We start from the raw sequence: 10,067 nt of genomic DNA on the forward strand, positions 1-10,067 counted from the left end.
CTTGCTAATTCTTCCCGGTTTGTAAGCAGCAAGTCAAGAAGAGCTCTGCCTCTAGTTGGTTCCTCCAGCACTTGCACCAGGAAATTGTCCCCTACACTTTCCAAAAACTTCCTGGATTGTCTGTGCACTGCTGTATTGCTCTCCCAGCAGATATCAGGGTGATTGAGAACCAGGGCCTGCAATCTAGTAACTTCCATGAGTTGCTGGAAAAAAGCCTCGTCCACCTCATCCCCCTGGTCTGGTGGTTTATAGCAGACCCCCACCACAACATCACCCTTGTTGCTCACACTTCTAAACTTAATCCAGAGACTCTCAGGTTTTTCTGCAGTTTCATACTTGAGCTCTGTGCAGTCATACTGCTCCCTTACCTACAGTGCAACTCCCCCACCTTTTCTGCCCTGCCTGTCCTTCCTGAACAGTTTATATCCATCCATAGAATCATAGAATATCAGGGTTGGAAGGGACCCCTGAAGGTCATCTAGTCCAACCCCCTGCTCGAAGCAGGACCAATTCCCAGTTAAATCATCCCAGCCAGGGCTTTGTCAAGCCTGACCTTAAAAACCTCTAAGGAAGGAGATTCCACCACCTACCTAGGTAACGCATTCCAGTGTTTCACCACCCTCTTAGTGAAAAAGTTTTTCCTAATATCCAATCTAAACCTCCCCCACTGCAACTGGAGACCATTACTCCTCGTTCTGTCATCTGCTACCATTGAGAACAGTCTAGAGCCATCCTCTTTGGAACCCCCTTTCAGGTAGTTGAAAGCAGCTATCAAATCCCCCCTCATTCTTCTCTTCTGCAGACTAAACAATCCCAGCTCCCTCAGCCTCTCCTCATAAGTCATGTGTTCTAGACCCCTAATCATTTTAGTTGCCCTTCGCTGGACTCTCTCCAATTTATCCACATCCTTCTTGTAGTGTGGGGCCCAAAACTGGATACAGTACTCCAGATGAGGCCTCACCAATGTCGAATAGAGGGGAACGATCACGTCCCTCGATCTGCTGGCAATGCCCCTACTTATACATCCCAAAATGCCATTGGCCTTCTTGGCAACAAGGGCACACTGCTGACTCATATCCAGCTTCTCGTCCACTGTCACCCCTAGGTCCTTTTCCGCAGAACTGCTGCCTAGCCATTCAGTCCCTAGTCTGTAGCGGTGCATTGGATTCTTCCATCCTAAGTGCAGGACCCTGCACTTATCCTTATTGAACCTCATCAGATTTCTTTTGGCCCAATCCTCCAATTTGTCTAGGTCCTTCTGTATCCTATCCCTCCCCTCCAGCATATCTACCACTCCTCCCAGTTTAGTATCATCCGCAAATTTGCTGAGAGTGCAATCCACACCATCCTCCAGATCATTTATGAAGATATTGAACAAAACCGGCCCCAGGACCGACCCTTGGGGCACTCCACTTGATACCGGCTGCCAACTAGACATGGAGCCATTGATCACTACCCGTTGAGCCCTCCAGTACTCCAGTCATGTGAGTTATCCCACCAAGTCTCTGTTATTCCAGTCACATCATAATTCCTTGCCTGTGCCAGGACTTCCAGTTCTCCCTGCTTGTTTCCCAGGCTTCTTGCATTTGTGTATAGGCACTTGAGATAAGTCGCTGATCGTCCCTCTTTCTCAGTATGAGGCAGGAGCCCTGCCCTCTCGCACGCTCCTGCTCGTGCTTCCTCCCGGTATCCCACTTCCCCACGTACCTCAGGGCTTCGGTCTCCTTCCCCTGGTGAACCTAGTTTAAAGCCCTCCTCACTAGGTTAGCCAGCCTGCTTGCGAAGATGCTCTTCCCTCTCTTTGTTAGGTAGAGCCCGTCTCTGCCTAGCACTCCTCCTTCTTGGAACACCATCCCATGGTCAAAGAATCCAAAGCCTTCTCTCCGACACCACCTGCATAGCCATTCGTTGACTTCCATGATTCGACGGTCTCTACCCAGGCCTTTTCCTTCCATGGAGAGGATGGACGAGAAGACCACTTGCACCTCAAACTCCTTTATCCTTCTTCCCAGAGCCACGTAGTCTGCAGTGATCTGCTCAAGGCCATGCTTGGCAGTATCAGTGGTGCCCGCGTGGAGAAGCAGGAATGGGTAGCGATCCGAGGATTTGATGAGTCTCGGCAGTCTCTCCGTCACATCGTAAATCCTAGCTCCTGGCAAGCAGCAGACTTCTTGGTTTTCCCGGTCAGCGTGGCAGATAGATGACTCAGTCCCCCTGAGGGGAGAGAGTCCCCGACCACCACCACCCGCCTCCTTCTCTTGGGAGTGGTGATCGTGGAACCCCCAACCCTAGGACAGTGCATCTCATGCCTTCCAATCAGCGGAGTCTCCTTCTGTTCCCTTCCCTCAGATGTATCATCTAGTCCACTCTCCGCATTAGTACCTGTGGAGAGAACATGAAAATGGTTACTTACCTGTATCTGCGTTGCTGGTACATGGACACTCCCCTTTCTTCTTCTGGAGGTCACATGCTGCCAAATTTCTTCACCGTCCTCCTGTCCCCACAGTGCAGCCTGCTCTGAATCTTCAGAACGTTGTGTCTGTAGAAGCATATCCTAACGTCTGTCCAGGAAATCTTCCGTTTCTCTTATGCAACGCAGGGTCGATATCTGTTGCTCCAGACCTTGAACCTTCTCTTCCAATATGGAGACCAGCTTGCACTTTGTACAGACAAAGTCGCTTCTGTCCTGTGGAAGAAAGACAAACATGGCACATCCAGTGCAGGTAACAACAGCTGAACACTCCCCATCCATATTACCTTCCTTCTACGAGCTTCCTCAGGAGTTGTAGTAACTATTCAGAGAAGCCAGCAAGATGCTGTCAGTGATTCAAACATGCTTGCCTCTGGTGGCTGTTAATTACCTAAATGAAATGGCTTTGATGGTCTCAGTTGATTTTTATTCTCTGGGATTGTCAGACTGGCACCTTTAAACTGTAACCGATTAGGAGAGTTTTTTAATTATACATATATTCTGCACATCAATACTCTGTGTCACACACGCAGTATTGATGTGCAGAATTTATTTGGCTGTTTATTTGTTTCACACTTTACTTAGAAGAAAAATGTTAATACTTACATGGCTCTTTTCTTCTTCAAGGAGCTTTATTAACAGCAAATAATTACTTATGCCTATTTCTAAATATTATGGCATAATTTCTGCTTCAGAAAGTAGGTGCAACTCAGTTGAAGTCAATGGAGCTATTTACATCCGTGGTAAATTTAATCCGATTTTTTTTGCTGACGATAGATGGCCTCTAAATTATGTATTTTTCCCCTTATATTCTTTAATAAAAAGGAAAAGGAAAAACATAAAGAGTACTCTAATTCAGACAATTTCTCCCTTACTATATTTACTCTCATCTAACTTTAAAAACTGACTAACCCTGTTTTATTAAAAATGATTTTCCTACTCAAGTTTTTATTCATGTGTTTGTTAATTTACAGAGAAATAAGGTGATGAATAGTTACTCTTTTCTAGCCTCATGGTGTCTTTCAATAACAGGATCAGTTAAGTTTATCAACAAATACGTATTTGGGGAAAAGTGCTGCCTGAGTGGATGACATATTTAAGCAAAATAATCTTGGGATCTTAACAGCCTTTTTTGTTAAACCTATCTCAGCCTGATCATACTTTCAGGAATATTTATTTGCAGTCATGCCACTTAACTTATGATATTTTTTAGGACAGCAATGCAAAGTGGCATCAAGCTGTTAGTTCAAGGATTCTGCAAGGAGCATTGAAGTATGGCAGGAAGTGGTGTTCACCATTACTTAGGGAACACTCTTCCCACTGAACCAGTTACCCACCCTGGTGATGGAGGACACTCTTCTGGTACAGTTTTAATCTTTTGGATGAGAAACTAAACTAAGAATTTGTGGGCATTAAAAATCCCATGGCACTTTTAGTAAGAGCAGGAGCTTTAATCACAATTATCCTGCCTAAATTACAACTCATGTAATTGCATTCGTTCTGCCATGTTCCCCCTGTATCCCCAACTGAATATAGCATTCTTCTTCACTTCCTGCTCAAAACTGTTCAGAAGAGTTGCCTTGTGCTGTTAATGGCTGTGTTCCAAAGCAATGGTGGCTGTATTTTGGTGATGGGTTATCTTATCTTTACATCTCTTTACACATCCCAATGGGGGTAATAATGCATAATTAATTGTTTTTAAAATACTTCGTGATTATTGGATGAAACAGGCTCTAGACATACACGTTATCATTAATAAATGATATTGTCTAACTATTGGCAAAAGTGTTAATTCCCAGGTTGAAAAATGTATACATAGTTTTGATTGTCAACTTATAAATACCTGGAAAATGGGTTTTATCATTGAAAGGGTACAGAAGTTTAATTCTAGCAGAGATAGTGGGACCCCTTTTGGATTCAGTAGAGGAGGCTGAGAATGTAGTAGTTTGTCCTTTTCTGTATTTTGAACCCATATTCTGTTTCTTCACTGATTTCAGAGTGGTAGCCGTGTTAGTCTGTTATCAGCAAAAACAACAAGGCGTCCTTGTGGCACCTTAGAGACTAACAAATTTATTTGGGCATAAGCTTTCGTGGGCTAGAACCCACTTCATCAGATGCATGGAGTGGAAAATACAGGAGCAGGTATAAATACATGAAAAGATGGGAGTTCCCTTACCAAGTGTGAGGTCAGTCTAACGAGACAATTCAATTACCCGTAGGATACCAAGGGAGGAAAAATAACTTTTGTAGTGGTAATGAGAGTGGCCCATTTCAAACAGTTGACAAGAAGTAGTGTTAATTGAATTGTCTCATTAGACTGACCTCACACTTGGTAAGGGAACTCCCATCTTTTCATGTATTTATACCTGCTACTGTATTTTCCACTCCATGCATCTTATGAAGTGGGTTCTAGCCCACGAAAGCTTATGCCCAAATAAATTTGTTAGTCTATAAGGTGCCACAAGGACTCCTCGCTGTTTTTGTCTTTTCACTATTTGTTTGTTTTTTCTCCCATTTCCTCAGCGCGGATGGTACATATGAAGTTTCTGTGTATACAAATGTGATTTTAAAGAACAATGGAAGCATTTTCTGGTTGCCTCCAGCCATCTACAAGAGTGCCTGCAGGATTGAGGTGAAGCATTTCCCATTTGATCAACAAAACTGCACACTGAAGTTCCGCTCTTGGACATATGATCACACAGAAATAGATTTGGTACTTAAAACTTCCATGGCAAGCATGGATGACTTTAGACCAAGTGGAGAATGGGATATTGTAGCACTTCCAGGAAGAAGGACTGTAAACCCCTTAGACCCAAAGTATGTTGATGTGACATACGACTTTATTATTAAAAGGAAACCTCTTTTTTATACCATCAATCTTATAATTCCCTGTGTGCTTATTACATCATTGGCTATCCTGGTGTTCTACTTGCCTTCAGACTGTGGTGAAAAGATGACCTTATGCATATCTGTACTGCTTGCCTTGACTGTGTTCTTATTGCTGATCTCCAAAATTGTCCCACCAACATCACTGGATGTTCCACTGATTGGAAAGTACCTGATGTTTACAATGGTACTAGTAACATTCTCAATAGTTACCAGCGTCTGTGTACTGAATGTCCATCACAGATCTCCCAGCACCCACACTATGCCCCCATGGGTAAAGGTGATTTTCCTTCATAAACTTCCAACTTTTCTGTTCATGAAACGCCCAGAGAATACCTCTGCAAGACAAAGCTTAAGCAAGCGCAGAAAGAATAAATCTGATAATCTATGCACTGATCCAGCCAACCTGTACAAAAACTCCACCTACTTTGTGAACACAGCCTCTGCCAAAAAATATGATTTGAAAGTTACTGAGAATCCGGATAACATCAGTGGCCATCAAGATTTTAGGTTAAGATCTTCAATGAAGTTTTCTCCAGAAGTCCAAGAAGCAATTGATGGAGTCAGTTTTATAGCAGACCACATGAAAAGTGAGGACAATGACCAAAGTGTAAGTAACAGGAGAAATCATTCCCATCTTTCCAAACCCCAGTTTTCTTTCCTTTGATGTCTCAAATAAGTGTATTCTTCTTCAGAAGGGAAATAAGAACCCAACAATCTTCCTTAGTGTTAATTTTTATAGAGATCCTAGCTATAATTTTCATAGTCAATCACTGTTTAGTAATAAGTTTATTTTCCTATAAATTTCCTATGAATAACAACTTGATAAAGTGGATATTGTTCTAAAAAGCAGTGTGCCAGACAAGAATCTCAGTCCCCACAAATAGAACATGTTTATTGCTTTGGGGCAGAGGGAGATGGAGATGAGTTAACGTTAAACAAACTGTGTTTTTACATCAGCAAGGTAATGGGGTGTAGAGACCACAGATAGTGTGTGGCAGGGAGAGGGTTAACATTCAATACCTGTTCAGAGGAAACACCATATAACTGGGCCCATAATGAAGGGACTGCAGGTAAGTCAGCCATGACCATGGCTGCGTTCTGCTAGAGTAAGTTACTTAGAGCTGGGCTACATAAAGTAGTTTAACTAAATGGGTTTAGAAATGGATTTAGTTTGATTGGCACAAACCCTTTCTAGGAACGCTATTATTTTGGATTAAAATTATTTGGATTATTTTGGAGCACTATCAATTAGCTCTCCATACCCTGTTTGGTTGGTTGACACATGGTGGTCATTATGTTTCCTCCCAAGATCATTCAGCACTGTCTGGCAAGAGTGTAGATAGAACCACAATATTCATACCACAAAAGCTGAGGCTTCTTCCACTTGAGCAAACGGAGACTCTCCATCAGCTATGAGCAGTATAGGACCTCGGACACACATTCGAGCAGTTCTGCTCCCATCCTGTAGAGACACATTACACTAGCTAGTACATTAAAGTTCATATAAGTATCCATTGAATAATGTTCAGCAAAACTCAGAAGGCTCAGATGAACACCCATGACTTTCCCCAACACCCACCCCGCATCCATGAAAAATTTCCTACGTGACCCTCCTCTGCCCCAGCTCCCAATCTAGTCTTAAATTCTCCATTACTGCTCTGTCCTCCTCCTCTCCTTTTACTATACAGGTCAAGTAGTCTGAAAGCCTGGCTCCTTTTCCCCTTCAGATCTTGCAGGAATCCCACATGAAGCCACACTGGTGACTTTCTTGCATTTTCAAGGAACTAGTTACTGGTCAACAGAAAAAAGAAAGATCAGATGCTAAATCTGTAAATATAGCCTTAAGCTTAAACAAGCATAGGCCTCACAATGCTGAAAAAGTGTTTCAATACTATCTGTGCTTTTGTAAAGAACTTATACTGGATATTAAAAAATGAGTGCAGAGTACTGGACTAGACGACCTTGCAAGGTCCCTTCCAGTCCTATGATTCACAAATTCCCTGTCCTCACCCTAGACTAAAGAGCAATTTTCCAAGGTATTGTAAGTTAGACATTAATTTAATGCTTTCTGCACACAGGTCCTCTGACATTAACTTAAACAAACCATTGTTTTCTAGATTCATAATTCTAGTCTCCGCTTTTTCCATTAGTATCATGCTCTGATAGTGACTGTTCATGTACCTACAGTATATTCTCTTCTCAGAAGCATGTAACAACACCCATTAACAGCAATGGGAGGTACATGTGTTCATTGGGGGGGAAATATGTAATGGTCTAATACAAGGCAGGAGTCAATTGGGAAGTACTGTGAAGTTGTTAAGAGGAAGAATTCCCATGTGTAACTAGAGTCAATTATAAAGGAAAAAATAAAAAAGTGATAAAAAAGATTAACACTTTCCCTTTACAACTCACTAGTATGCCTGTAGTCACTGTAGTGTATGTCAAGATAGGAGGTAAAATCCTGGCTCCATTAAAATCAATCGCACAACTCCCATTGTGACTTCAATGGGACCAGGATCTCATCTACACTGGACAGGGATTTGAGTACAACCAGCAGTGCTAACATGTATTAAAACACTTGCATACTGAGAATCAAGATCAACTACAGAATTATTTTCTTAAAAGCAGTAAGTATTGTTCATCGTTATTAATTGGGATGAATAGTATCAGCAAATTACAATTCACACACAGGAGCTTACTGGATTATGCTGAGGATCCATCCTGTCTGGCACCAAGCATTCAGTAGTGATCAATACCTGCTGCTTCAGAGCAAGGTGTAAACTATTTAGTGTCATTCACCAACTGTTCAGGACAGTATATGAGGGAAAATTCCTTCCTGACCCCTGTGGTGATCCTGAACCTTAAGAATTGTTTTCTCTTATTTTCATATACAAACTACAAACATTGAGCATCAACAAAAGAGATGGAGATGAACATGGTAAATTGCTATGTATCTTTAACTGACTTTTTCTTCCAGGTCATTGAAGATTGGAAGTATGTTGCCATGGTAGTGGACAGACTGTTTCTCTGGATATTCATCTTTGTTTGTGTCCTTGGGACTGCTGGGCTATTTCTCCAGCCCCTTTTTCAAAACCACTCTGCTGCTGTGAGCCCTTAACTCTCATTTAAAACTGTAAAATGTTTACACAGATGCTGCACGTGATTTTGCTCCCAGTTCCACTGGTGTAAATCCAAAGTGATGCCATTGAAGTCAGTTGAGTTAGTCTGGATTTACACTGGTGAACTGAGAGCAGAATTTGGCCTGCTGTATTAACATGATGTTAGGAATTTTCTAGAAGACAATCTTTTCTTTTTTAATTTCATTACTTTTGATTAAATATTGGCTCTTTTTTTAATATGTTTAAAAATTTTACAGAGAAATTTATTTATTTCTACAACTTACCAGTTTTCCTCAGAGTGCACCAGGATCATTATTAAAATGGCATTTACTTATGCCACTTTGGGAAAGACATTGTGTTTCCATAAGATCCTGCAGTTCACATTGCACAATTTTGCTGTTTCAAGAGAAACAATTGCTACAGTATTTATTTCCTTAAATGCATCAAAAAACTCTGTGTTTGGTTTATGGAGCCCAACTCAATATATGATAAATAAACATATTTATACCCTCTGTTCATTGGTGAAATCTAAATAAAATATGAAAAAAACCTCTCCTTTAAATAGCCTTACTTCCAAAATATTCCAGCAGCCTTTATAACTCAGAAAAGGGGAATTGGTATACAGCACCATGAATCTGAAGCTCAACAGGAAAGTGTATAAGGAGCAGAGGCAAATGGTGACTCAAGAGAGGTTGGACTGCAAGCTCACTCTATGGGAAGGAGAGAGAGCAGCGCTAAAATGGGGAAGAAACAGCAAAGAAGAATCAATCCAAATTGACCATCCTGTTTTATTGGATGAAATTATTTTTGGGCATGGATTATGGTATTTTACAATGCAATTCTCAGAAAATAGCTGAGAAAGTACATAAACATGTCTTAGGGACTGGAGATTTGGGGGCCCGATTCTCCTACTACAGAATAGGACTTACCACCTACTGACTTCATTAGCTGTTACTCATACCCTGCTGCAGGAGAACTGCATTTTTTGTTCTGGAGCAATCTCAGCTTCATCTGGCAATATCATATGCAGTCACTTGAGCACCAGTAAGCAACACCACTGAAACAAATCACTAAGGGGCATCAGTGTTTCCACAGGAGAAGCTCTAAACTGTTGTTTCTATGTGAGCTTAACAGAATACAGAAGAACTTCAGAGTTACGAACACCAGAGTTATGAACTGACCATTCAACCACACACCTCATTTGGAACCAGAAGTACACAATCAGGCAGCAGCAGAGACAAAAAAAAAAAAGCAAGTACGGTACAGTACTGCATTAAAAACGTAAATGACTAAAAAATAAAGGGAAAGCAGCATTTTTCTTTTGCATAGAAGAGTTTCAAAGCTGTATTAAGGCAATGTTCAGCTGTAAACTTTTGAAAGAGCCACCATAATGTTTTGTTCAGCATTACAAACATTTCAGAGCTACGAACAACTGCCATTCCTGAGGTGTTCGTAATTCTGTGGCTTTACTGTAAAAGTTTAAACCTAGTAGATAATTCACAGATGAAGACACCATTAGTTTTACCAGACATTGTTTCTGTATCATAAACCAATTACCCTACTTCATGCAACCTACTAAATAATGTACT

At 41.4% G+C, this 10,067-nt stretch overlaps 1 protein-coding gene across 6 annotated transcripts in view; it reads left to right on the top strand.

The window, feature by feature from the left end:
• Positions 1-9,000, top strand: part of CHRNB4 (cholinergic receptor nicotinic beta 4 subunit) — a 30,968-nt gene extending 21,968 nt beyond the window's left edge. For all 6 annotated transcript variants that reach the window (XM_048867811.2, XM_075132991.1, XM_048867812.2 and 3 more), the window contains 2 exons: positions 4,994-5,966; positions 8,337-9,000. In XM_048867811.2, the coding sequence (XP_048723768.1) occupies positions 4,994-5,966; positions 8,337-8,477 (1,114 nt within the window). In that variant the 3' untranslated portion in view covers positions 8,478-9,000. The remainder of the gene's footprint in view (positions 1-4,993; positions 5,967-8,336) is intronic.
• Positions 9,001-10,067: the final 1,067 nt, after the last annotated feature.

Source organism: Caretta caretta, chromosome 10 (genome assembly GCF_965140235.1).
Source record: "Caretta caretta isolate rCarCar2 chromosome 10, rCarCar1.hap1, whole genome shotgun sequence".
In the NCBI taxonomy this organism is placed as follows: domain Eukaryota; kingdom Metazoa; phylum Chordata; order Testudines; family Cheloniidae; genus Caretta; species Caretta caretta.